Below are 24,444 nucleotides of genomic sequence, written 5' to 3'. Positions count from 1 at the left end.
CATCGCATGCATTCGACGTAGATTGCGTTTGAAGAGGTATGCAAATACGTCGAGTTCACGCGGGCAAGCAAAGAGGTAGTGCGCCGTCGAGATCGAGAGCAGGTTTCCGTAGTGCATGACCAGGCCATGGCGACCAAGCTCGACCATATCGCGGACGCGACAATCCAACAGCTTGTCGAGCGTGAAGAGGCGGCGCTGGCAGCGTCGAGATATCCTTTTTCCCGTCTGTGCCGTGCCGTCCATGGCTTCCATTCGAACTTCCTTCCATCACACCCACGGCAGTCGACTACGCGCATGCGGCGGACCTGACAGACGCAGCGGTGAGTGCCATCGCTTCGATACGCCATGGAAAGAGCCACGATCGTCTCGCGCATCTCTCGCCGCCATGACGGTGGATTGTTTGACGATGCTGTGCTAGATGGCGCAAGTGACGCGAAAACGCGTCGAGCACGTCGGCGCGGCCGCTCAATGCGAATGGAAGCAAGTGCATCTGGACGCGACGAGCGCCCGCATGACATTTGCAGCATCGCTGCGAGATCGGGCACACGCCCTGTGGCGGTGTCTGCGCCATGAGGACGCCTCGGAATCGTTCCCGTCTGCACACGACATACTGGCCACGGAGCCAGATGACAGCGCGCTAGGACTACACTGTGGTCGCGGCGCCGCCACCGACCTCGACGGAGACCGCCGTGCGGCGCACCTCCGCAAGTGGGCGGGCCACGAACGCTGGAATGTGGATGCCGCCCATGCCGCGCAGCTTCGAGCAGTCGATCTAGCATGGAACGCATACAGGGAAGTCTTGACGTCCCAAGTGTCGGCGGACCTTGCGACGTGCGACCGCATGCCGAGCGCGGCGCGAGCCATGAAACAGCGCCAACTCGTGCGGGCCGCGTTCGACGCGGCCATGGAGGTGCATGGGAGGACCGGTTGCCATGAACACGGAATATGCATTGTTACGATAGACTGCGGAGCTCCGCCAACGCCACGCTGTGCGCCAACTGGACCGACAGCACCGGGACCTGCACGCGGAGATCGATGCCAAGGACGTCGAGTTGAAATTCGTCGCCGTCGTGCGGGACCAGGCAGTGCAAGAGTTTCGCCGACTCGACGCGTGGATTCACGTGTGCATGTACGACCGTCCCTTGCCACGAAGATCGCGACTGTCCCCGTAGATCGATCGTGCGTGATGCGCTTGCGGCATGCCGGTCCACGACACCGCCGCCGCCGTCCTGGCTGACTCACGTCAAGGACGGCCGTTGCTCCAAGAACCACCCCTTGCCCCCGCTGGTCAAACGTCCCCATGCCTTGGTGCCGCCGCCGCCGTCGCTGAAGACGCCAACCCGTCTGTCCAATCGTCGACCGTGTGTGTAGAGCATCGGCGACATTGCCGATGGCAGCATTCTTGAGTAGATGGCGCGCTGCTTGTCCCTTCACATCTTGTACGTCCGCTGGGCGGACAGTCGACCGACCGCTCTAGATCACTACAGGGCGGCGCGAGTGTTGGTGCAGCACACTGTCGTCGGTGGTCCCATGACACGCCTTCCATCCGGTTCACGGTGTGAGCTATGGGTGTGTGGGTGGGACCGTAACGTATCGATCGCCGAGAGCCAGCCCGTCCCATCGATCTCTCGCGTATCCGCGCCAACAACCAGCAGTCCGTCCTTCCTCGCCGCTCGTCCACCCACCCCACACTGCATCTCGTCCTGGCATTCTCGTCCCGACGTTCCATCTCCCGACGTTTCCCCCGATTCCGCCGCCAAATTTAGCTTAGCCGAGTCAGCCGAATTCCTGTCTCTGATTGGTCCGTTTCGGAATTCCAGCGAATTGATTGGTCCGTCCGACCCCAATAACCGCGCCCAATTCCGCGTGGTGGCTAAATCGAAGATTGGCGGGGGATGACCGCCAAGGCAGAATTGCAGGTGCTGCCGCGTGGACCGTCGACCGCGCCATTGCCATCACGTGCATCCACTGTCCACGGGACCGCCATGCGAACTGCCTCCTACACAGACGTGGCGTCGTCCGTTGTCATCGATGTCCAGCATCATCACGTGCAGGACGCTGGCGACGAGAAGGGACGTGGACGACATGTGCTGCTCGCATCCCCGTCGAAAACACCCCCCGCCCGGTGGAAAGTTGCTGCCGTGTATGCTGCCTTCATTGTGTTTGGACTCGGCTCGTGGATCATGACAAACAGTATGTATCCTTCCTTGCACGGCACGACGTTGCAGTCACACGCGCGCGCATCGTGTGTGTCTCCAGGTGTGTTTATTGAGACGGCGGCGCTCTTCCAGGTACATCGGCATCAACGTGCTTATGTGCGCGCAGTGCTCTAATTCCCGTCGTGTGCAGCGTGTGCCTGAAAAAGCAGCGATCAGCGCCTACTTGGTTCGTCGCGTGCGTCAAAGATCGTCTCACTCGATCGCTAGATTGTCGCGCTGCAAGGAGCGAACATCTTTCCGACGTTGTACATGGTCTTCAATAGCGATCAACAACTCTTCACGATTCGCACGGCGATCTGGGTGCTGCTGGCGCTGGGCGTGTTGACGTGCGGTACGATCGCACCCATCGACGGCTCGAGCTCATGCAGGCGTTGTGTAGTGCTGCTGTCGCTCTTTTGGGATATCACGTCCGTGTTTTGGGGCCACGAGCATAGCACCGGTGAGTACTCTCCCGTCGATGCCAACGCGCGATGACTTGATGCGCCACATTCACCACGGGGTCGTCAAAACGCACTGGCTTGACGATACCATAGCCCTGCTGGCCCTCGTGTTCTTTGGCGGCGCCGTCAGCGCGACCACGACCGTCGTGTACTACCCGTTCGTGTCGACGTTTCCTCCAGTGTTTACGAGGTAGCGTTTTTGCTGGCACGTTGCTCGAGCCTCATTTTTTGCGGCGGCGACGCGGGCATTCCATGACACACATCCACCACTGTCTAGTGCGCTGTCGACGGGCGAAGGGTTGAGTGGAGTTGTGGCTGGCGTCATCGGCATTTGGCAAGACCCTGGCGCGACCCCGATGCGCTTGTCTGTGTCGACGTTCTTTCGATGGGCAGGTATAGATCGATCCACAACGCATGCCAAGCGCACATCCCTCGCGTGTGTCGTAGGCGGGGTGTTTGCCGTCGCGATGGTCGCGTACTGGTTCCTCGCCACGTCGGCGATAGCCCGCGACGTCCAGCACAGCAACGTGCGTCCGTCGTGATGATGCTGGCGGTCGTCGACCCTGTTTTGGTTGTAGTACGCGGAAGATCCCGGCGCGTTCGAGTGCAAGTTTACGCCGCCGACGACTCGGTCCAAGAGCGCCAGGAGCACCAGTAGCGCCAGGAGCACCAGTAGCGCCACGTGCGAATCGGTACATGCGACTCATGTCGATGCATGGCTAACGACCGTTCCGTCAGAGTCCCCTTGTGTCCCCGGTCGCCCCGCACGTACGATGCCACTTCGCTGTGTGTCCATGTCCCGATGTCGCGGGTGTGTAGAGATTTGAATCGCCGACCCATCGACGCGACTACGTCCTTTGCAAGCTGTGGAAGCCGCTGCTGTTCCAATTCGTTCTGTGCGCCATGAGCTTTGGCGTGATTCCGTCCATCATGCCGTTCTTGGGCAGCAAATACCTCGTACGTGCTGGTCGACGGCTCTCGTTTGACTGTCGCGACGACCAGTCGAGCGCCCAAGTCCTCAAGTGGTCGTCTGTGCTCTCGATGGCGTGCGATCCATGCGCTCGATTCCTCACCAGGCAAGGCCATCATCGCTCGCTTGCGTTTCTCACCGTGCCATGCAGCTTTTATCGCTGGTACAACGTGACCGCGCTCAGTGCGATGACGCTGTTCGTGGGGGTAGGCGCCGCGCGTCTTGCCGCCGCCCGTGACGTTCCTGTCGTAGCTCGTCATGGTGCTGTCGTCGACGACGGCGGACCCGATCTTTTCCACGTACGCGTACGGCGGCCTCGCGCGTACGTCGGCGCGGCCGACGATCGATCTCACGCACTCTCGCGTAGCCGTCGCCGCCAATTGTTCGTTTGTGTTTCTGTTTGCATATGCGCAAACGATGGTGTACCTCACGCTCAAGCGCGAAGTGCGCGGCAACGAAGCGTACGCCAAGACGGCGTACCAGTGGAGTGGGTTCATGACCCAAATGGGCGCGCTCGGCGGCACCCTCGTCATCTTTCCCCTCGTGACGTACACGTCGTGGTTTGAGTCGGGAGCATGACCGGCGACACGCACCGACGCCGTATAATTCTTCAACATCTCCCTGTTCAAGTGTCGAGGCTTCCCGCGCGCTCGGTCGCCGCGTGTATCGAGAGACAACAGGGCGGCCCCGACCGTCGACAACATCCCCACTTGCCGGTGGGTTCCCGATCATGCGCCAATATGTCATCGACAACGTACCGGCGATCCGAGGACACTGTGACCTTTTGGACGTTTTCGCCTGCTGACTACGACGTTGTCGTTGTGTCTCAGCAGAGCGCGCGCACGGGATGGTGCTTTGCGCCGGTTGTGATTGCAGATCGATCGTGTATCGAGTGGCGGAGGAGGATGCTGCTGCTGGCCAGAGTGAAACCAACGTCTCGACGTTGGGTCGAGATGGCGTCCCAACGGTGCTGCAGCTCGTGGGTTGCCGCTTCCAGATGAGATAGGATGCACAGGTTGGATTAGTGTTTCGATCCAAGACACCTCATGCTTTCGTCTTGTGGGCCTTCTTGGCTTGGACGGCCGCCGCGCACAGCCGCGCGACGAGCCCATGCAGTTGGACGACGGTCGTCAAGCCGTCCGCAACGCACATGTGTGCTTGTCCGATCAACTTGACAAAGTCGAGTTTGAGGCTTTCGTCCATCTCGGCGCTCTTGGCAACGCGGAAGACGGTGCCGATGATGTCGAGGGCCGAGTACCCGGTTTTCCACAGCGCGATCATGGCCTTCTCCGCTGGAACAATGTCGCCTTGGATGCATGCGTCGATGATCTCTTTCACGACGGTCGGATGCGGCTGGTCGCACACCTTGAATACGTTGACGTCGCTGATGTAGCCAAACCCGCTGAATGTCGCCTGGCAGTTGTTGAGCGCGTTGCGCATGTCGCCTTCCGCCGTGAAAATGAGGGCCTCCATGCCGTCGTGGTTGTACCCAACCTTCTCGGCGTCGCACACGTGCATAAGGCGCTCGAGAATCATGTCGTCTTTGAGACGAGTGTACCGAAGGATTGCACACCGACTTTGAATCGGCTCGATGATCTTGGTCGAGTTGTTGCATGCGAGAGCGAACCGTGTCGTGCTGCTAAAGACTTCCATCGTTCGACGGAGCGCCTGCTGTGCCGCGGTTGTCATTGAGTCTGCTTCGTCCAAGATCACGATCTTTTGCCGGTTGGGTGGCAGCGTGACCTTTTGCATGGCAAACATCTTGATCTTGTTGCGGACCTACACGGCCTCGTTCACGCATATGACACACAAAACGAGAGAGAATGCACCGTGTCGATCCCACGGTCGTCGGACGCATTGAGCTCCAGCACCGCCGTCTTCATGAGCGCATCACCCAACAGATCCCTCGCCAGACACAGTATCGACGTGGTTTTCCCGATCCCGGGCGGGCCGCTGATGATGATGTTCGGCATGTTCCCTTCCTTTGCGATGACACGCAGCCGACTCACAGTCTCCGAGTTGCCTACAATCTCCGACAGCGTCGTCGGGCGGTACTTTTCCACCCACGGCGCTTCAAAGTCCACCGACATGGCGTTCCTTTCGATTCTGGTTTTGCCGCCACATGCAGCTCCAGAACACTGCATTCCAATTGGGCAAAATACATAAAACCCACATCATGTCAACCAATCCATTCAATTCAACGTAGCTGTGCAGCGGTGTTTAACGCCCAAATCGCGGCTGGCAGAACACGTTTAAACGACATCGACGGTTGTTTAAACGTCATCTCACGCGGCATATTCATCGTCGGCCGACACTTGTCTTCGCCTGGCGCCGCGCTTTGTCGTCTTCGCGGAACTTCTTGAGCCGATCCATTCTCTGCCGCGCGATCTCGTCCTGCCGCTTGCGCTCCACGACCTCTGGCAGCTTGGCGTAGAGCCGCTGGTTTCGCGCGAGCATTTCCGAACGAGAAATGACCTCCCGCTCCGAAGATCGGGTCAGCCGACGCGGCTCGGACGACGACGGAGGCATGAGAATGTGTTCCATGGCGGACGTTGGCCGCGCGGCGCGATCGTTTTCCGGGCTGTCCATGCGCCGCCATGCTACACATTCCATGGGACGAGTCACAACGTTCGGCTGTCACGACGTCCATGCACGGCACCTGAATTTGCCGACTGGATCCTTCTTGGTCCCAACGACCGACCGGACTCGTACAAGAGTTGCTTTCGATGGGCCATGCGGTTGTACAGGCCAGGGTTGCGCAGGCGAAGGTGATCCGCAATCGAAGTGGCCAACGGCGGCGGGTCGTCCAGTGGTCGCGGCGACAACTCTTCGTCGTGGTTATCGTCGTCGTCAGAGGATGGTAAGCGCACGAACGACGGCGGCACGGGCGGCGGCGGTCGCGACAAGTCCATGCGAGGATGCGGCATCGGTGGCAGCCTGGACACCACGTTTAACAAAGGTCGAGGCGACGGCAGCGTCGACGAGCTCGATGAGTCATCGTCGTCGCGATGAACACGCATGCCGGCCATCGAGCACTGCCTACGACCACACATTGACCCGAACGAACGAGTGGCTGAGATGAACGTACTTCGTCAGCGTCCTTGTGGCTGGCATGGACTCGACGATGCTACCGTCGCTTTCGTCAAAGTCGTGCCACGGGGGCAAGCATGAGTCCATGGGGCGGACTTGGCTGGCGCAACGGGGTCGTTGGTCGGGCGCCGTGTGTGGTGGGTCCATGACGTCGCAGGACACGTCGTGCGACTGCGCGGCGGCGTCCTCTAGTCCTTCCGCACGTGAAGCAGTCGACGGGGATGCCAGCGACGACGGTGGACGCGCTGCAAGTAGTTGGGATGGCGGGGTGGTCGTTGATTCCGCGACAAGAATCGAGTCCATCGTCGTGCCGATAGACACGGCCGACGACTCGCTCGGTTGGGGATGGCCACGAGTGAACAACTCGACTCTCCACTCGGATGCGTGAATGCGAGAACGGTCGTGGGGTTTGTAGGATGCAGCGAGAGGCCCAGCCTCGCCATGGACAGCTCGTGGAGTTGTGTCTCTGTTTGGTTGGACCGCCACGGGGTCGTGTGGTACAAGGGCGACTTCCTCCGCAATGTTGACATGCCCCCCGGACGCTGACGACAAAGGCGACGGCAGACGGGCACTTGACGGACTGGACTCGGGCAATGGATCATGGGAGCTCGCCTTCAAGTCGCGATGCCCTTCGGTGGGTGGCACGTCGATTGGGGCGGCGATCGATTGATGCGTCAAGTGGCTGTCGTCGCTGCTGCTGCTTCGGGTGTCATCCTCGAGTGCGATGTTGCGAGGAAGGTCTGGCGCGGCACTGGACGTCGGGTTCACGGGAGGGACGAGGTCGTGCTGTGGACGAGAACGACGTGGTTCCATGGTGGAATGATGCGTCTTGGCATGTTTGTCCTGGGTGGGTGGGGACGATGGCGGCGCCGAAGCCGGGCATGGGGTCGTTGGGAGGCTCGGAGCAGCGCCAAGCCATGCACTTGGTGGGCTCTTCACGGACGATGTCGTTGGTGACATGGACTTGTGCAAGGAGGCCGACGAGCTGCTGCTGCTTGGCGCACGACCCCACGACCCAAGCAAAGGCCGATGGGAGGTGGGAAGGGTCGTGCCAGCTTCTGCATTTGGATGGTCAACAGGACGGTGTGCATTCCTCCTGTTCTGTTTCTGAACGATGGCCATGTCGTCGGCGCACGACGACCCAGCAGACGACGATCCAGACGGCTCGAGAGAGCTGGGCTTACCGAGCAAGTCGTCATCATATTGTGAGGACGCCGACTTCGCACGGGGATGCCATCGCGCGTCGGGCATGGTCGGCCCGCTCAACCGTTCGAATGTACGGTGCAGCGAGTGCGGAAGATGGTGGCGGGATGACGTCGCGTCAGACGAGTGAGAGCTCAATGAATACGTGGAAAGGACTCGCCAGTCGTCGGCGGCGCCGTCTTGATGGAATTCCTCGGCGGGTTCGTCGACGCGGTGCATCCTCCGTTCGTGGTCCACAGGGCGATCGATTGCTGGCGGCGGCGACGGCGTTCGAGATTCACGCGGGGTCCACTGGAGCCACTGCAGCACCAGCGGCGCATCCACCGCCGCCGGCTCGACGTCCTGACATCGTTGCCATTGCTTCTGGGATGCGTGGGTGACGCTGGCCGATGACGACGTTGGTGACGACGGCTCGACCGACGACGACAGATCCATCGACAAGTCGACATTTTGGAGCATGGCAAGTGGGGCGTCGTTCGACCGGCCGGCGCCGCTCTCCATTTGCGCCCAGTGGTCGACATGGTGCCGACCATTCGCTGCGTGGGACCTGGTCGGCGAGGCGAGGCCGCCGACGGCTTCATCGTCGTGTTGTAGTTCGTGCTCGCGAGACATGGCCAGTGGCCATCTCGCCGCCGTCATTTCCCGCACACGATCGTGCATGCGGCGCAGGGTGGATTGCATCCGAGAATCCACATCGTCGTCGTGGGCCTGTTGTTGGCTAGTTGACATGGCAGACAACGATGAAGATGACGACGACGATGACCCCAGAAGATCGAGCAGGCGCTGGCGTGTCGACAGTGGGGACTCACGACCTTTTGGTCGTGCGTGGGTGGAGCTGCTGCTACTGCTACTGCTGCTGCTGCTAGACAATGGGAATCGCGACGATCGGAGTGGAGTTCGCACGGCTGTCGACGTCGGGTCGACCAACGAGGCCGCGTCGTCGTCTTTGCCATGGCGCGATGACGGCCCATCATCCGCGGCCGCCGTCCCCCAAAGGACTTCGGACGAGAACGACGACGACGAGGTCAGGTCAAAGCACGGCAGGTCGTCGCTGGAGTTGGAGCGCCAGTCATGCTGCACACACACGACGTCAGTAATTCCCGCGACACTGCGAGCGTACGGGTTGCCGGAATGTCGAGTGGACGGGCGGCGACGTTTGGTCAAAGAATTCGTGGTGGAGGGCTGGGTGGGGTCGCTCGAAAGCAGCCGAGTCGAACGTGATGGGAAAGCGCTCGTGTGTCCAGTCTATAGGGGAAGAAGCGACATGGTCGCCGCCGTGTGAAGCCGCATCGCCTCGAGACAAAGACGTGGCCGGTGGCCGCTCGTTGGCTCCTGCCGCAGTAGCGACGGACTTGTCGCTGGAAGGAGACTCGCTAGAGCTGAATGAAAACCTGGTGGAAGCAAGGGGCGGAGGACGAGTGTCGTGGGCAGTTGGCGACTTTTTCTCGGCACTCGAGACGATCTCGCTCGACGACAAGATGTTGGTTGCGGTGGAAGGACCGTCGATCGTGCCGTCCACGATCTGGTCGGTAGCGGTCATTGGAAGCGATGTGCTTGTCGGAGAGGTTGACGGAGAGCTCGGTGGCGGGAGACCGTCCATGTTGTCGAGTGTGCTTGGGTCAACGCTTGCATCCATGCTCATGCTGGTGCCAAACGGCTGCGGATGCCTTACTGCATCGACAGGACTACGCGCGGAAACCCTCACGGAGGACGATGCGGACGCGGCACTGCGCCGAGAAGAACAGGCCGACGACGAGCTGCCTTTCGAACGCAGCTTGGGCAAAATTTCGCTTGTCTGCGGTGGTACCTCCGTCGACTGGCTCGTTTCGGGGGACTCTGCACCTGTACTACTCGTACGAGCTGGTGCTGCGTCGACCGCAGGATCGTCCGACTCGTTTGCCACGGGTTGTTCAAGCACAGCGACAGCCGGGGACCACGGCGGAGTGGCGATGCCGTCGCCTTCATCTGTCTCGAAGGGCTGACAACGTCGAGGGCTGCTCCATACCGACCCGTGAGGGCTGGCAACGCATTCTCGGCCGTCCTCGACGTTCACTGGCTTGAGCATCGGTGAGCTTACGGACAGGTCGGCGTTCGCGGCAACTTTCAGTTGGGCATCGTCACACGCTGCCACGGCAGTCTCGTTCGTTTTCATGAGGATTCGATCAAAGTCTTCTTCAGGCAATGACGGGTGCATGACCGGCGCGATTTGTTCTCTTGCATGACCTCTCTCTCGACCAGTTTCTATCTGCGGGTCATGCAACGCCGATGGAATGCTGGGCGCCGAACGTCGTCGTGGTAGAGGGCGTTCGCGACGGTGGTCCACGGGACGACCTTGCAGACGTCGCGCAGGCGCCGGTGGCGGAACGGCCGCCGGGGTGACAGCTGGCAACGGACGCGGGATTTCATCTTGGTCGTCTTTGCCAGGTGTCGCGATCAAGCCGTCCTCGTCACTGGCCAAGCGATGGATGTGTGGTTTAGGCTGCTGCGCTTCTTCCTCGTTTTGTGGCTGGTGAAACATGGCTTCAAATGCTGATTCCGTTGCTCTCTCTAGCGATTCGCGGTCTCGCGCCGCTCGATGCATGGCGTAGAGTAGATCTCGGTGTCGATCGGTTGTTTGTTGGGCGTACTCGCGATCAGCGTCTTGCAACCATCGCAGAGTCGACCTGGCCTCGGCGCGGTCGACCACTTGGCGCTCGGCTACAACGCCGCGGCTACGAGCTTCAGCCGCCTGTGCCTCAGACGCGACAAAGCGAGCATGGACCGCTTGGTCGACTTCCAACCGCTTCCGCTGACCTTCGTTCCAAGCATCGACCGCTGCGGGGTGCTTGATATTGTGCCGTAAGATTCTACTTGTCTTTACAGATGCTGTCGTCGTATGAGTCATTGCATGGAGGCGGGAATGGCGCAGGACGGACTCGTGGAGATGGACTGCATGCGGTCGGGCTGCATTAACGATCGTGTGCTCGAGGCGCTCTTCAACCGCGGACGCCATCGCGTCTCGTTGTTGTCGTTGCCGTTCGTCCCGTTCGACCTTACGGCGGTGCTCCCGCTCGGCGTGCACGCGCTGTCGGGAAGCAATCTCCTGGATTTTCGCCATGTTTTCCCGCGCAACTCGTTCCCGTGCCTCGCGCCGACGTGCTTCTTCAAGCGCATCGTCCACAGCCGATTTGTACCGCTGGTCTTTTACGCTGTCGTTGTACTCAAGAGCTTCAAGCTGTCGCTTCGCGCGCATCTGGAGGTTCGCATTGAACTCGGCAGCCATCGCATGTGCATCGCCAATTGCGTCCATGGAAGCTTTGTACTTGGCATGCAGCAGCGACAACTTAACGGCCTTCTCAGCCTCGGCCACTTGCAATTGTTCTGCGCGTTTCTTGCCGAGTGTTTCTTTGAGCTGGACCTTGTACCATTGCGCGCGCTCCTGTGCAATGCGCTTTTCCTGTCGACGCACCTAGATCCAAATTCCCCGGCCGTGAACTCACGTCCATCGTCTAGAACACATACCTCGATAAGTCTCTGCTTCCGCCGTCGTTGAGCTTCCTCTTGTCTCAAGAAGGTCTCCTCCCCAGAGCTTAACGGCACAAACATTGGCCTCAACGCGCGGCGCGGCAGTCCGCGTCGGTCGAGTTTGAATTTTAGAATAAGTCCCGTTCAAGTGCCATAAATCCTAGCATTTTATCCGGAAAATTTCGATCTGAACGGTTTGATTGGCTATACTTGAGTCACTTGAATCGCATCCCAGGTCCACCATCGCTGCATGATGCCGGACGACGCGGGAGGTGCACGAGGTGTATGTGGCTCAGCGCCGTTCGAGGTGGACGGCGCTGTTCGTGTTTCGCCAAGCTATTCCACAGTTTGCCTCAACCATACCGCGACATCTGCCAATCTCACGGTCGTCGTCATGGTGCCTGCTCTTCCAACACCGCTTGGATGACATCGTCAACCAAACGCGAGGACGATAACTACATCCATACCAGTGACGTTTGTGATGGTCTTCCTCGCCCGCACGCACCAATACTTGTGCATGTTTACGGTCGACCTCGGTAACCATTGTCCATGCACTCCGCGCCATCGACTCTTGCCAGCCCTACTTGCCTTCGTTGGAAGCTGCATAGCAAACGACGACACACCGCCGCAATGAAAGCGCCCACCCTGATATCGACAAGGGACCTGCCGAGCATAGTCGTGCACACGCCATGCCACTGCAAAAAAAAACCCGCCGTCGCTCGTCCGAGCAAGCGCCTGCGGTCGACGACGGAACAGTTGCGCGTTAGGTCAACTCGTTGCGATTTCGATACGAAAAATCTGTGGACGAACGAAGAGATGCGTTCGACGCGGTGCCGTCGTCTCGAGGATCGCCGCCTTCGTCCTGTTCGTGGAGAAATGGATGCCGTCTGCACAAGTCGACGAGAGTATTGGCCGCGTTGCGAAGGGCCAGGAGCGTCGTTCGCGCTTTCTTTGGCAGCTCCATGGTCGTCGTCATGTCCGTGCATGTCTACCATCGTATCGAAGTGCCATCGAGATCGACACACAAGTTCATTCCAAACACGTACCTCGTCGACGTGCGCAAGCTGCTGAACACACACATCCAGCATGTACCGCGTCCATTGGTTACTGGATGCTCCAGTCCTCCCCTTTCTATGGTTATCCCTCGATTCTTTGCAGTCGCCTCCGTCGAGGACGTCATGTCCCGAGTACGCCATCTCGGCGGCGGTCGACTCGGCGCCCCCACTCTCGCATGTTGAACTACATGTAGAGCTGCCAGATCGTCCTCGCATTGCGCGGAGGGATCGCCCGTCGATTGAACTTGTGTCGGAGCGGCTGCATGGAGACGATGGAGAAATGTCTCGGTCGAAGGAGAGATGTGACTGGGGCTGCTTGGGCGCTGGCCGGCAGAGACAGTGGCGCTGCACGCGGAGTTCTTTGCGCTGAGCCATCGCACTGGCCATAAGTTGGCTCCACTCGTCCACGGACACGTGGAGCTTGTGTTGGCGCAGGCATGCGATTTCAGCAGCTGTGAGCTGATTAGCGGGAAGGCGGCTTTTGTTCTTGATCAGCAGTGTTTTGATGTAGGAGGGCGAGGACAAGATTGGAGGATAGCTGTCTGTGGTGTAGGATGCTGGACGAGGGGAAGAGTGGCAGCGAGGAAGGTCATCTTCAAGGAAATCGGGAACCGGAGCAGAGATGATGCGGCTTGAAATGTACTGCTTGGAAATCATCGTCGGTGCTGCGTGTTTCCAAACGTCAGCGTTACCATCGGTGGCAGAGTTGTGCAAGAAGGGAAGCGCCAGCACGAGAAAGACGCAGTCGCCTTCTGTCGTTGCCTACGTGGAGCGAGCACTATGATAAGTTGCAGTGAGACCGCGACAACGTACCTGAGTGGACAGTTGAATTTGGACGGCAACTGCGGCATGCGGCCCAAGGATGCCTTTGGAAGGATGCAGGCGGAAGCGAGAAGATGCTGTACACTGAATTTTGAAGTGCAGAGAGACATGGAACGACGGGTTGGACAGTTGAAGACACCGCTTGGTGCGGTCGCCAACGACAAAGTCGAACGGCGTCGGCCGCGGAGTCACGTCGAGCGCGACCGCCGCGTCGACACCACATTCCATGGAATAATGTGTAACCGCCATTTATCCCGGAAAAATATTCCAGGACCGAACAAGATACGTGTCAAGAAAATCCATCCCCTTTTCCCAAAATGACACTTTTTGGAGGTGAACGACGAAGGTAAGAGTTGGACGTCAAATTTTCTTTTGCATTCGGACAATATAAAACATTGTAAATAGATGTAATTGGGTCCATTCGAATCGGGATATCTTGCGCGTGCATGACAAGAAGTATATTGAGTGTTTCCTCAAAATATTCGTATCTTTGGAGAATCATTCTATCTTGACGAACGTACGACTATCACATATCGTCGTTTTCGATTTTTTCGACGTGCAACTGGGTCATTTTGATATTTTGGGAATTTCAACCCAATTTCTTTGTCGAAAGATGAAATTTTCGTCACTGTATTTGCCAAACCTAACGCAGGAACAATCAGAAAATTGTACGACATCGTGTGGTCGAAGTCATCTATGCACGACAACAACTTGACTTGCATTAATAATCTCAACTGTGAATTGACATTCTTTTTTCGTCAATGAAGTCGTAATTTAGATTGGTTTGTACAAGCCCAAACCAAGCTATGGTTGAGATTGTCGATGGGTGCAGTTGTGTGGTCTCCTGGGCTCCTTTTGAATGGAAATAAATGTGTACATTTTGGCGTACACGGTTATCTTGACGTTTATATACATTCAATTATCCGTACGAATTTTCCTATGTATCGAAATTTCTTGAAGCTTTTACCTATATACCATGAGGAAAAACGCAGTCGAGGTAGGCTTAACGTCAATTCAGGAAGGATTAACTTAAAAAGCCATGACGTTTTAACAATAAAACTTCGACACGTCAGAATGGCGCACATGTCGAGTTTTGTATCTTGCACCAATTGTCCATGCCATTTTCGTTACATGTCAAAGCCGAAGTCCGTCACGACGAGGTACCGCATGCGCGTCTGCGCCGGGTTGTAAATGACGTATTCGTTGTAGTCGAGGCCAACGTGGATGTGGGCTGCTCGCTTGCCGCCAATGGGATGATGCTTGAGCGGCCCTATCGGGATCACCGCGCCATCTACGGCGGATGAGTAACAGAGCAGGAGCACTAGTGTTCATGGACCTGGAAGAACGTGCTCGCCGTCGGGCGACGGAGCGAAAGAGCCCACTCCAAGGACACTGTGGTACTCGACAAAGTCCACTGCCGACTGGGCTCGCGTGTTGGTCGTGGTGCACGGATTTGGGTTGCCCAGTGCGACCTATGCCACCCACATGCCAATCACACTCCGAAGGGCAGTAGTGGACGACGCTCTCACCTCGCTCAGTAACAGAATCCCCGTGCGTTTTTCCATGGTCACGCGGCAGTACGGCGCCGATCGCGACACCTAGCAAAAGCAATCCAGTTCCGTCAAGAAGCATGGACTGTTGAAGCACATACCGAGTCGCTAAAGTAAATGCCTTTGCCAAAGCAATGGCCGTTGCTTGCGACATGGGGGGGTGCAATTTGAAGGCCTACGCGCTTACCTCTCAGCCAACGATTGCAACGAGCTCGTCCGACGACAACCGACCGTCTTTGAGAATTCCAGGCCAGTTGGCCAGTGTGCTACCATGCCAGAGCAGCTACGAGCCATCCATGCAGAGGTACCGTTGGGCGGAATGAAGCTGCACCTTTCGATTCCCAAGCACTTCGTACGGCTTGAACGCCATGGCTTCGTCCTACCATGCCGGCCGTGACCGCTCGCAACGTTGCACAGATGCACTTGCCGCCTTGTTGATGCGATAGACGGATTGAATCGTCATTTTGTACTGAACATGGGCCTTCGAGTTGTCGAGGTAGGTCGCGACGAGGTCGTACTCGAGAGATTCGGTCGGCACGACTTGGAGATGGACTCCTAGGGCCGCATACTTTTGCGCGAGAAAGTCCGGCGGGGCCAAATGGTGCACCAACGATCGGGTCGGCTGCACCTCCGACCGGTCAGTCGACGCAGATCATGAAACACACGTACACTCGACATGTGCAGTTCCTTGAGCATCTCGCGGCAGTTTTCAATCGTTGTCGTCGAATCGAGCATGTTGTGCGGTGGGTACGTGTGTGGAATTGCTGCACAATGGCCGACGTTGTGGCTGACCAACGATTCAAGAGTTGGAAGTTACCTGAAAAGTACAAATTGCTCCACCCTTGAAGTTTGCCGCGGCGCCCGCGAGACTTGGACTGCAGTGCCGCGGCCACTTGATCGAGAATCGCATTCGCCTACACGTCGACAATGTCGGCGCTGCCTCGCCTCGATGAAACACAAAGAAGTGTACAAAGTCAATGGCGACGGTGGCGTACGGCAGCTACGACACGAACGTGAGTCATCTCCATGAATATCACAGTGTCCAAACTGGCAGCGGCATCGCAAACACGCCGTCATCGTCGTCGTCGTCGTCCCGCGAGCTCAAGACAGGACACTCGACGTCTTTGTAGAGCAGCGACATGAGCTTGCGCACGTCCGTGTGCATGGCCGGCGGGCACCGCACATGCAACGAAGCAGTGCTTGCAGACGGATACTCCATTGCGACAAAGCTAATCCAGCATTCAGACTCGACAAAGGCCGCACAGTCGACGCACCAGAATCGTCCGCAACTCTCCGACGGCATGGGCTGCATCCGCAGCGCGTTGTCGAACCGGTCGACCCACCGCACTCCCGCCCTTTGCTCAAACGCTTGTGTGAACAAGTCGATGGCCTCCTGCATCAAAGCAGTGCGCGGCGACAGCTCCGTCATTGTCACGTCCTTCGAAGAAGCCTCGTCGCCGTGCCAGCGCGTGCGCCGCTGCCACACGTAGTACCCGTAGTCCGTGGCCACGAGCTGCAGCAGGCACGTTGCATGCCGTCGCGACGCCAAAAAGGCCTACGCCATGCAGTTGGTCACACGAGGTGGAGTACAAGCGAAGGGAGACGACTTGATGAAGATGGGCATCGTATATGCACCCGTCGTGCTGCAGGACTGCCGCGGATGCCGCGTCGCCGTCGTTGCCCAGCGCCGACGTAAATGCATAATCAACGGGCACGTGCTTGGTCGGGACGCGGGTGCATTTGGCCTTCTTCGCAGGCGGTGGCACAATGTGATGTTGATCGATGTGAGTATTGCCCCGCAGGACTTGATTCCGCCGTTTGCCGCCCCTCGCCATACTACCTCGTGCCAAAGCGGCTCACAGTTGACGAAGAACGAGATGCTCGCTTAAAGGATGAAGGCGCAGGTGGCCGGAATATTAGATGTCGCGGAGCCCTCGTGGCGCAATACAACCGTTTGCGTGGGACGTGGCGCCACATGATGGGCTTAGACATAACATGCGACACCACAGCACGATATAGGACACCGGGATACGAAAGGATGAGGGCGGTTGGGATGTTATTCTAGGCTTATGAAGGGCGCGCGCGAGGTTGGGCTGTCGCGGGTATGTGTTTGTTGGGGTGTCGTCTACTTGTCTTCTTGCTTCGACTGGTTCTTCTTCGTGTACTGACGAGACGGCGGGATGGGCAGCACGTTTGCCAGACCCAACAAGAACGCAACGCGGTCGCTGGGCTGGGCGCCGACGCTCAGCCAGTACTTGATGCGGTCGTTGTTCACACGCAGTTCCTTCACTCCATCCGCCGCAGCAATCGGGTTGTACGTGCCCAGGATTTCCAAATGACGCCCGTCACGAGGGCAGCGCGCATCGGCGGCAACGATGCGGTAGAACGGCGAGTGGACGCGGCCCCATCGGGCCAAGCGGAGGCGGACAACCATGACGCTCAATTGCACAATCGGTTGGTGGTTCTTGCGAGACCGCCAAATCTGCCATAAAATCGAATTCTGAATGCGTCTGATTGGTCCAACTATCGAAAATGGTCGAATTCCAGCGAATCAAATGGATTGATTTCGTGATATTGCAGCGAAGACGAAAGCATCGACCCGAGAAAATCCCAATCTCATCCGGATAATTTGTCCGGATGTAACTGGCTGCGAAATAGCGCGCGCTGCAGGCTGGACCGCGCGTGTGATGCGCCGCTTCCATGGACACATACGACAGCATTTGGGGAGGTGGTCTCGAGAGAAAACGCCGCGATATCAGCGCATGGTGCAGGTCGCCATGACGATGCCACATCAATCATTTAGCACCGACGCCATGAAAAAGGATTTGGGGTATCGGCCGCCGATCCATCGCCTCCTCTATTCAAGCAACAGCACTATCGAGGAAGTGTTTGACGTGCTGGCGTCGCGCGTGTCGCCATACGACTCCAAGGGCTCGGACGCGTTCTTCTACAAATGTCTGCAGCACGATTCTCTGTCCCCAACGTTCGTGCATGCAGTCATGGCGTACTTCAACAACTTTCTACGTGACGACCCAGCAGGACCAAGTGACGGTACCATGGCGTCTGTCATGTCACTCATGATTAAGCATGGTATGTACCCTTGATTCTCAAGCTCGATCATGAACACGTCCATTCTTGTATGTAGGGCATATCCAACACGCAGAAGACGCGCTGCGCATCCGCGAGTCGCGATTTCCACAGTCCCCCCCGCATTTTCGAGTCCACGCGCCCTTCCTCGAGCACTACATTGACGGTACGTTTGCGAACTACCACTTGTGGACGTATTTCGTGACGTGTTCATTCAGTTGGCGACATGGGTGCGGCATGGACGCGGTGGGAGTCTGTCAAGTCTGCGTCGTCGATATATTTGTCGCCAGACACTGTTGGCCCCATTCTGGTACGACGCATATCATCGTACGATTGCCGTGCGCGTGCTGAGAGCATGGATGCAGGCATCGTTTGCACTGGCAGCACTGAAGCACGGCCACGAAGGACTTGTTCGCAGCATCATGGACGACCTTCACGTGCTGCGGTATCAGTTTTCACGCGCGGAAGCGGCCGTTTGGGAAGCTTCGTTCGAACCTCGCCTGCTCGACGCGGGTCATGACACGAATTCGTCGGCAACGGGCACCACGGACGACTGGAGGGTTTCCCGGCTTGCCTTGACCGAACCCGTACCCACGCGCCTCTCGACACGTCGATGGCCAACGTCTCGTAGGTGTGCACCCATTGTGGGACCTCCTTGGAAAAGCTCAAGGTGCGTCCATCCGAAACGGCGCAGTTGCTCCAAGCAGTCCGCGCGTTATGCACCGCGCCATCGAAACATCGTTCGACTGCCATACCGACCAAGACGAGCATGTTGAAAGAACGCGCTTTGGCGGAGTTTGAAGCATGGCTGGCGCGGCGGCATGCGCAGGTACGTCGCGCGTCGTGCTCGTTGCCTGGTTTTCTCGATCCTGACAGGAGCAAGCAGGTTCCGCCTGGCAAGATGCACTTCATCGTGGACGGCCCGAATGTGGCGTACTTGAACCAGAACTTTGAAGGCGGCGCGTTTCGATTTGATTACGTGGACCGAGTCATCGCCGAGCTCGAGGCCGACGGCCACGTCGTGTCAGTCACGATGCCGTCCATCTACTTCAACGAGGTGTCGCTGCTTAGCGTCAAGGCATCGACTGCGTCCCGACGACTGGTACTCTCTACTTGGTCTTGCCACGTCATCGAGGTTTCATGTGGGGGTGTAGCAGAAGGAAGGAAAAAAGGTCCATCGCACCCGCACGAACGCAGACAAGGCGTTTTTGGACAAGTGGGAAGCCCGCGACCAGGCGTTCAAGTGCCGGCGCGAGGTATGTATCGACAATTCGACTTGGATGATTCGTGTGTGACGGTCGGTCTGCCGTGGATGCGCCCAGGTTGCACCGGACGATTTGTTTTGGCTGTATGGAAGCCTGCACTTGGCGTCGTCGTTGCAGAACGTGCGAGTCGTCACCAACGACTTCATGCGAGACCACATCGTGGTGCTCGCCGACCAATTCCACATCTCGCGAGACCTCATCGACAGGTGGCGCGATTCCACGATTGTCGGTGTCCGCGTCCTCGATCGAACGCTCAAGCCCGACGGCGTCACGTCAACATCGAACTCGGCAACAAGCGCCCTGCAAGTTGAAATCGTCGAATCGCTGCCGTACTCGTTGGTCGTGCAAGGACATGGCGACTCGATTTACCACATTCCTCTTGCCAGAAGCATTGGTGCGAACGACCCTCCCGAGTGGCTTTGTCTTTCCCGCGGCACCCGCCGCTGATCTTTTTGCGCGGTGGTGCTCAACGTTTGAAGAAAATCCATCGGATTTTGTTAAATATTAGCGAAAATTCCAAGCATTTTTGTCCAATTTTTTTCCAACCTTTGCAGCATTCGCGATTCACTGTCAATACGACGACATCAGCGTCGGGCGAGATGCTCCTGGCATGCTACTTACTGACGCCGATGGAACGGAAGAAGCGCATGCGGCTGTCCTATATAGGCTTCACGGTCAGCCCCAAGCGACGCATTCGACAGCACAATGGTGAGCTCGTGCAAGGAGCGAAGAAAACGTTCAAGCATCGACCGTGGTAAGAGAGGTGTGGTTCGCGTTTGACCTTGCGCCGATTGTATGGTCCAAGGGAGATGGTCTTGGTCGTGCACGGCTTCCCCACGAAAGAGCTAGCGCTGCAGTGTACGTTCGGTGCCCACCACGCACGTTCGACACCTTCGTCCTTGTCACCCGCAAGCATGTAGTCGAGTGGTTGTGGCAGCACCCGTACAACAGCAGGTTCACGAAACCAACGATGGGGCACCTCAAAACGGACAAATCTCTGGGCCCCATGCGATCGATTCAGCGCAAGGTGCGGGAATTGCACCTCGTGCTCAACGTGCGTCCATGGTCGGGCCTGTCGTTGACGCTGTCGTACACGTCGCACGGTGCGAGTTTTGTTGCACGCCACCCACACCAACACGACGGGCTGTAGATTTTCTCGAGTGGAGCCGCACGCTCGACTCGTTTCGACTTCCAGACCACATGCGAACTGTGTGGACTCCACTGGACGACTTTCCATCCGCCCACGATGGCTGTCCGTCTCCCCCGACCGATTCCACCGAATGTGATGTGTGCGCTCAACCGATCGCAAGTCGTTGCGAGCCAACGCTGCATTGCTACCTCGACTGCTCCATGAAGGCGCACGTGCCATGCATGTCGACGCGGTTCTTGGACCAAGACAACGGCGTGCTGGGGATTCCCCATGTCGGAACATGTCCTGTGTGTCTCGGGGACTTGACGTGGTCGAGATTGCTCGCCCAGGCAGTGAACCCACCTCCCGACAACCCCCACCCAACGGCTTCTTCGTCGACATCGCGCCGTAAGCACGAAACTGGGCAGGTGGAGCGGGTCGTGGCTCTGGCATCCGTGGAATCTCCACGCCGGATGAAGCGGCGCGGCAGTCGAGTGAACACCGCGCCAGTGCGAACCAGTGCAGAACGCGGACGCTCGACAAGCTCGTCATGCGAGCAACCGCACAAAGTGGCGCGAGGCTGGAGCCGCCACGTCGCGGCATCTCACGACGTCGTCGACCTTGTTTCAGATGACGACGAGCGCATCCCACCTGGCGTTGTCCCGCTGGTCCACGACGCGATTGACTTGACCGACTGAGCGACGTCATGGCGACAGTTACACGTCTGTCGTGCGAAACGGCACTGCGGTACCTTTCTGCGATGCGTGACGACGACGGCCGGCCGACGGTGACAACGATGCTGCTGGAGCACGTGCTGCCCAGCCCCACAGGACGAGTGCGCTCCACGAACGTCTCGACGATCGAACAAAACTGACCTGACGCTAGGACTGCCACGAGCACATGACACAACAACCCGTGATCTTTCCAGGCTCTCCGTACGACGACGTCGTGTCCTCTCTGGCGTGACATGGACCGTCATGGCTGTGTAGGGTCTGGCAGAACACTCCGCCAAAGCACTCCATGCACAACCGAGGAGGTCGGCACCGCTCGCACGATCGACACAAGAGTGCGATCCAGCGACCCACTCCTGCGCGCGCAGGTACGCCGTTGGTGCGTCGACGTGCTGCATCATGTGTCTTGGCATGGCGGCAACGGGAGTCGTCGAAACTGAGCTGGTCGTGCCTGCGGTAGACGTCAAGGGCGACGAGTGGGAGTACGTTGTGGTGTTTGTCCTGGTGGGGGTGCTCTGGGCAATCGGAGTCTGCGTCGCCCTCTACATTTTGCGCTTTCCGTTTCGCGTGTACTGTGTCCAGGCGACGCTGATTGTATTTGCGCCGCTCATGCCGCTCTACTGGATCGTGCAGCAATTGTTTCGGTGTGCTAGTCGCATTCGATCGACGATGGACGATGCGGCGGACATAAAACGACGTAGATGACCAAGAAGGGCGATAAGGACGTCAAGTGCTCGTCACGTTGACTGTTGAATGCATTTGGGGCGGCGTTGACGCTGCCCAAAAGCGACTCCCTTCGCGATCTCCATCGCGGACTGCCACGTGTGTTCCTGTCTCTTCGACTATCTTGGATCCGGTCAAACAAGGCTGTCTCGATCTAGTCCTCGGAGCAACGACCTGGCCCCGTGCTTTCACTCGCATCGTACACATCTTGCGATCGGCTTCGCTTTCAACTGCGCCAGGTTGAGCGGGCGGCGCGCTGTGTCGAGTCTCGACGACGATCTTACCACGTGGATGTATCCGTGGAATGGCATGACGAGGGCGCGTCACACCAGCCTTCCTTCCATTCTAGCCAATCATGGAGTTGGCGACCGTGGGTGCCTCCATGCGACCGTGGCCTGTTGCAACGTCAATCACCAAAATCCACGCCGGCGGCGCAGGATGGAGGCGAACGCGGTGACCGCCATGTGAGGAGCGCGGTCAGACGATGTGCCCGGCGTGTGGTGCCCGAGTGGCATGGCAAGTGGCAGGGAGGACGTCGGGCTGCAGACACAACTTCAAGCGCGCGCGATGGGGATGTGACCTTTGAAACATAATGTTCACCCGGGACAAAACATGCCAACGACGACGGACGTTGCAAAGGTGACGAGAGACCGCGGCTGTTGTTTGGCGGACGACGCTGTCACGTCGAATGACGTCTCGGTGATGGAGCACCGGAACCCTACAGAGATGCGAATTCTCCACGGACGACAGGCTGTTCGAATCATCGTCGACGACATCCTCTGCGATTCGACCAACCTCATGGAGCAAGCGCACTGCATGCAGCATACGATAGACTCTGTGACATGGGCCTCTTCATGCATGCCTAGTGCGGTCGAACGGAGCGCAAGGCTGCACAAAGCGTGCCGTCAACCAAGTCATTCGCTCGGATGGCGGCAGCGGCGTGGTGGCCATGTCAACTTCAAATGCTTGCAGTTGGAACCAACCCGATTTGTAAACAGGAAAATATTATAAAATTTGAGAGGTTCCATGGAGCACATAGGGATTCACCGCATCACTTTTCGTTTGTCGTCCAAGGCCGCAAGTACTTCGCTCCCCTCCGTCATCACCATGGTGTTCGCGAAAATTCACGTCGAAAACCCGATCGTCGACCTTGACGGCGACGAGATGACCCGCATCATTTGGCAGCTCATCAAGGACAAGCTCATCTTCCCCTTCTTGGACTTGAAGACCGAGTACTACGACTTGGGCGTCGAGCACCGTGACGCGACCAACGATCGTACGTGATGTGGATCGTGTGTCGACATTTGTCACAGATGGGCTTATGTAGAGGTGACGTTGGATGCCGCGGCCGCGATCGCGCGCCACAACGTCGGCATCAAGTGCGCGACGATCACGCCCGATGAACAACGCGTGCAAGAATTCAAGTTGAAGCAAATGTGGAAATCGCCCAACGGCACTCTTCGCAACGAGTTGGGCGGCACTGTGTTCCGTGAACCGATTCTATGCAAGAATATCCCCAAGCTTGTCCCTGGGTGGAAGGAACCGATCATCATCGGTCGCCACGCGTTTGGGGATCAGTACAAGGCAACTGATTTTGTCGCGCCTGGCAAGGGCACGTTCAAGATGACGTTCGTCCCGGATGATGCGTCCCAACAGCCGCAAGAATGGGAAGTATACCACTTCAACGGCGCCGACGGCGGTGTCGGCATGGGCATGTACAACACCAAGGAATCGATCCGTGGGTTTGCGCGCGCGTCGTTGGAGTACGCGTTGGACCGCAAGATGCCATTGTACTTGTCGACCAAGAACACGATCCTGAAGCGCTACGACGGTCAATTCAAGGACGTGTTCCAAGACTTGTACGACACCGAATACGCCGCCAGGTACAAGGCTGCCGGTATCTGGTACGAACATCGCTTGATCGACGACATGGTCGCCCAAGTGCTCAAGTCCAAGGGCGGCTTTGTATGGGCGTGCAAAAACTACGACGGCGATGTGCAGTCGGATATTTTGGCCCAAGGGTTCGGCTCGCTGGGTTTAATGACTAGTGTGTTGGTCACTCCCGACGGCAAGACGATGGAAGCGGAAGCTGCCCACGGAACAGTCACCCGCCACTACCGCGTGCACCAAAAGGGCGGCGAAACCAGCACCAACTCGATCGCGTCGATCTTTGCATGGACCCGCGGTCTCATGCACCGTGCGTCCCTTGACAAGAACATCCAGTTGAAGACGTTCTGCGAGCTGCTGGAAGCGACCGTGGTCGAGACGGTCGAGAATGGCCAAATGACCAAAGACTTGGCTCTCTTGATCCATGAAGACAAGATGGAACGCCACCACTGGCTCAACACGTTTGAATTCCTCGACGCCGTCGCGGACAACCTGACCAAGAAGCTCGCGGCCCTCGAGCAATAAATTCCCAACTTTACTAATATAGACAACGCCTAGACAAACGATCCGTCGTCGATCGATCGTGTCGCTCGAGCGCTTTCCAAGCACAGGCGCGACCAGTTCCATGAACCAACCACCACACCACGTGGCCTGCTGCTCGTGAGCACAGTGTCGATCGCCGGCGGCGTGGGATCGGGAGCGTTGTCTTCCTGACCAAGCGGATGATGGATCGCCCGCGTCGATCGCAGCGCGATGGGTGGTGGGTGGT

The 24,444-nt window shown here is 58.0% G+C and overlaps 11 protein-coding genes across 21 annotated transcripts; 6 read left to right on the top strand and 5 right to left on the bottom strand.

Moving 5' to 3' along the window:
* Nucleotides 1-39: 39 nt before the first annotated feature.
* On the top strand, nt 40-1,867 carry H310_14340. 2 transcript variants are annotated; one of them, XM_008882184.1, is made up of 3 exons: nt 40-320; nt 419-910; nt 963-1,867. In XM_008882184.1, exons 2-3 carry the CDS (start codon nt 419-421, stop codon nt 1,170-1,172), a joined length of 702 nt encoding a protein of 233 aa, XP_008880406.1. In that variant the 5' UTR covers nt 40-320; the 3' UTR covers nt 1,173-1,867. The 2 variants fall into 2 exon arrangements, with proteins under 2 accessions (XP_008880406.1, XP_008880405.1); XM_008882183.1 differs by having other exon boundaries at nt 419-1,867.
* A 4-nt stretch (nt 1,868-1,871) lies between these two features.
* Nucleotides 1,872-4,487, top strand: H310_14339 (hypothetical protein). 9 transcript variants are annotated; one of them, XM_008882180.1, is made up of 15 exons: nt 1,872-2,193; nt 2,260-2,291; nt 2,350-2,385; nt 2,427-2,550; nt 2,599-2,658; nt 2,753-2,849; nt 2,937-3,052; nt 3,107-3,186; nt 3,238-3,351; nt 3,398-3,427; nt 3,479-3,616; nt 3,662-3,735; nt 3,781-3,835; nt 3,882-3,928; nt 3,997-4,487. In XM_008882180.1, the coding sequence occupies exons 1-15, from the start codon at nt 1,896-1,898 to the stop codon at nt 4,193-4,195; spliced, it is 1,500 nt and encodes a 499-aa protein (XP_008880402.1). In that variant the 5' UTR covers nt 1,872-1,895; the 3' UTR covers nt 4,196-4,487. The 9 variants fall into 9 exon arrangements, with proteins under 9 accessions (XP_008880402.1, XP_008880401.1, XP_008880398.1 ...); XM_008882179.1 differs by having other exon boundaries at nt 3,882-3,951; XM_008882176.1 differs by having other exon boundaries at nt 3,882-4,487.
* A 140-nt stretch (nt 4,488-4,627) lies between these two features.
* On the bottom strand, nt 4,628-5,739 carry H310_14338 (hypothetical protein). Its single transcript, XM_008882173.1, has 2 exons — nt 5,459-5,739; nt 4,628-5,408 (listed from the first exon to the last, which is right to left on the bottom strand). Exons 1-2 carry the CDS (start codon nt 5,717-5,719, stop codon nt 4,674-4,676), a joined length of 996 nt encoding a protein of 331 aa, XP_008880395.1. The 5' UTR covers nt 5,720-5,739; the 3' UTR covers nt 4,628-4,673.
* Nucleotides 5,740-5,807: 68 nt separating this feature from the next.
* H310_14337 lies at nt 5,808-11,547 on the bottom strand. 2 transcript variants are annotated; one of them, XM_008882171.1, is made up of 5 exons: nt 11,424-11,547; nt 9,043-11,370; nt 6,718-8,996; nt 6,289-6,668; nt 5,808-6,229 (listed from the first exon to the last, which is right to left on the bottom strand). In XM_008882171.1, the coding sequence occupies exons 1-5, from the start codon at nt 11,505-11,507 to the stop codon at nt 5,928-5,930; spliced, it is 5,373 nt and encodes a 1,790-aa protein (XP_008880393.1). In that variant the 5' UTR covers nt 11,508-11,547; the 3' UTR covers nt 5,808-5,927. The 2 variants fall into 2 exon arrangements, with proteins under 2 accessions (XP_008880393.1, XP_008880394.1); XM_008882172.1 differs by having other exon boundaries at nt 5,808-6,668.
* A 642-nt stretch (nt 11,548-12,189) lies between these two features.
* H310_14336 (hypothetical protein) lies at nt 12,190-13,531 on the bottom strand (the record flags this gene model as incomplete). Its single annotated transcript, XM_008882170.1, has 3 exons — nt 12,190-12,414; nt 12,473-13,243; nt 13,295-13,531. 3 exons carry the CDS (start codon nt 13,529-13,531, stop codon nt 12,190-12,192), a joined length of 1,233 nt encoding a protein of 410 aa, XP_008880392.1.
* An 899-nt stretch (nt 13,532-14,430) lies between these two features.
* Nucleotides 14,431-16,688, bottom strand: H310_14335 (hypothetical protein; the record flags this gene model as incomplete). Its single annotated transcript, XM_008882169.1, has 13 exons — nt 14,431-14,594; nt 14,640-14,775; nt 14,833-14,901; nt 14,955-15,028; nt 15,085-15,136; nt 15,185-15,232; nt 15,281-15,475; nt 15,523-15,617; nt 15,671-15,767; nt 15,824-15,853; nt 15,902-16,082; nt 16,128-16,408; nt 16,461-16,688. The coding sequence occupies 13 exons, from the start codon at nt 16,686-16,688 to the stop codon at nt 14,431-14,433; spliced, it is 1,650 nt and encodes a 549-aa protein (XP_008880391.1).
* A 194-nt stretch (nt 16,689-16,882) lies between these two features.
* Nucleotides 16,883-17,325, bottom strand: H310_14334 (ribosomal protein S16). Its single transcript, XM_008882168.1, has one exon. The coding sequence runs from the start codon at nt 17,285-17,287 to the stop codon at nt 16,979-16,981; it is 309 nt and encodes a 102-aa protein (XP_008880390.1). The 5' UTR covers nt 17,288-17,325; the 3' UTR covers nt 16,883-16,978.
* A 160-nt stretch (nt 17,326-17,485) lies between these two features.
* On the top strand, nt 17,486-19,652 carry H310_14333 (hypothetical protein; the record flags this gene model as incomplete). The annotated part of the gene is made up of 8 exons (XM_008882167.1): nt 17,486-17,943; nt 17,999-18,106; nt 18,159-18,250; nt 18,306-18,527; nt 18,572-18,769; nt 18,827-19,042; nt 19,095-19,196; nt 19,263-19,652. Exons 1-8 carry the CDS (start codon nt 17,541-17,543, stop codon nt 19,650-19,652), a joined length of 1,731 nt encoding a protein of 576 aa, XP_008880389.1. The 5' UTR covers nt 17,486-17,540.
* A 152-nt stretch (nt 19,653-19,804) lies between these two features.
* On the top strand, nt 19,805-21,032 carry H310_14332 (hypothetical protein; the record flags this gene model as incomplete). The annotated part of the gene is made up of 4 exons (XM_008882166.1): nt 19,805-19,959; nt 20,011-20,063; nt 20,126-20,308; nt 20,356-21,032. 4 exons carry the CDS (start codon nt 19,805-19,807, stop codon nt 21,030-21,032), a joined length of 1,068 nt encoding a protein of 355 aa, XP_008880388.1.
* A 62-nt stretch (nt 21,033-21,094) lies between these two features.
* Nucleotides 21,095-21,770, top strand: H310_14331 (hypothetical protein; the record flags this gene model as incomplete). The annotated part of the gene is made up of 4 exons (XM_008882165.1): nt 21,095-21,169; nt 21,220-21,269; nt 21,324-21,433; nt 21,526-21,770. The coding sequence occupies 4 exons, from the start codon at nt 21,095-21,097 to the stop codon at nt 21,768-21,770; spliced, it is 480 nt and encodes a 159-aa protein (XP_008880387.1).
* Nucleotides 21,771-22,851: 1,081 nt separating this feature from the next.
* Nucleotides 22,852-24,393, top strand: H310_14330 (isocitrate dehydrogenase, NADP-dependent). Its single transcript, XM_008882164.1, has 2 exons — nt 22,852-23,064; nt 23,116-24,393. The coding sequence occupies exons 1-2, from the start codon at nt 22,896-22,898 to the stop codon at nt 24,198-24,200; spliced, it is 1,254 nt and encodes a 417-aa protein (XP_008880386.1). The 5' UTR covers nt 22,852-22,895; the 3' UTR covers nt 24,201-24,393.
* The last annotated feature ends 51 nt before the right edge of the window (nt 24,394-24,444 follow it).

Source organism: Aphanomyces invadans, assembly GCF_000520115.1.
Source record: "Aphanomyces invadans strain NJM9701 unplaced genomic scaffold supercont1.66, whole genome shotgun sequence".
NCBI classification, from domain to species: Eukaryota; Oomycota; class Saprolegniomycetes; order Saprolegniales; family Verrucalvaceae; genus Aphanomyces; species Aphanomyces invadans.
This window is presented reverse-complemented; position numbering and strand designations above follow the sequence as displayed.

What these genes read in the sequence shown, in the direction of transcription:
- H310_14340 (XM_008882183.1), top strand. Translation starts at nt 419, where the DNA reads ATGGCGCAAGTGACGCGAAAACGCGTCGAGCACGTCGGCGCGGCCGCT.
- H310_14339 (XM_008882174.1), top strand. Translation starts at nt 1,896, where the DNA reads ATGACCGCCAAGGCAGAATTGCAGGTGCTGCCGCGTGGACCGTCGACC. An exon ending in GCTGGGCGTGTTGACGTGCG is followed by an intron (nt 2,551 to 2,598) that starts GTACGATCGCAC and finishes GGCGTTGTGTAG; the next exon opens with TGCTGCTGTCGCTCTTTTGG. An exon ending in GCGACGTCCAGCACAGCAAC is followed by an intron (nt 3,187 to 3,237) that starts GTGCGTCCGTCG and finishes TTTTGGTTGTAG; the next exon opens with TACGCGGAAGATCCCGGCGC.
- H310_14338 (XM_008882173.1), bottom strand. Translation starts at nt 5,719, where the DNA reads ATGTCGGTGGACTTTGAAGCGCCGTGGGTGGAAAAGTACCGCCCGACG. An exon ending in ACGACCGTGGGATCGACACG is followed by an intron (nt 5,409 to 5,458) that starts GTGCATTCTCTC and finishes GAGGCCGTGTAG; the next exon opens with GTCCGCAACAAGATCAAGAT.
- H310_14337 (XM_008882171.1), bottom strand. Translation starts at nt 11,507, where the DNA reads ATGTTTGTGCCGTTAAGCTCTGGGGAGGAGACCTTCTTGAGACAAGAG. An exon ending in ACTCGACATTCCGGCAACCC is followed by an intron (nt 8,997 to 9,042) that starts GTACGCTCGCAG and finishes GTGTGTGTGCAG; the next exon opens with CATGACTGGCGCTCCAACTC. An exon ending in GATCCAGTCGGCAAATTCAG is followed by an intron (nt 6,230 to 6,288) that starts GTGCCGTGCATG and finishes TGGAATGTGTAG; the next exon opens with CATGGCGGCGCATGGACAGC.
- H310_14334 (XM_008882168.1), bottom strand. Translation starts at nt 17,287, where the DNA reads ATGGTTGTCCGCCTCCGCTTGGCCCGATGGGGCCGCGTCCACTCGCCG.
- H310_14330 (XM_008882164.1), top strand. Translation starts at nt 22,896, where the DNA reads ATGGTGTTCGCGAAAATTCACGTCGAAAACCCGATCGTCGACCTTGAC. An exon ending in CCGTGACGCGACCAACGATC is followed by an intron (nt 23,065 to 23,115) that starts GTACGTGATGTG and finishes GGGCTTATGTAG; the next exon opens with AGGTGACGTTGGATGCCGCG.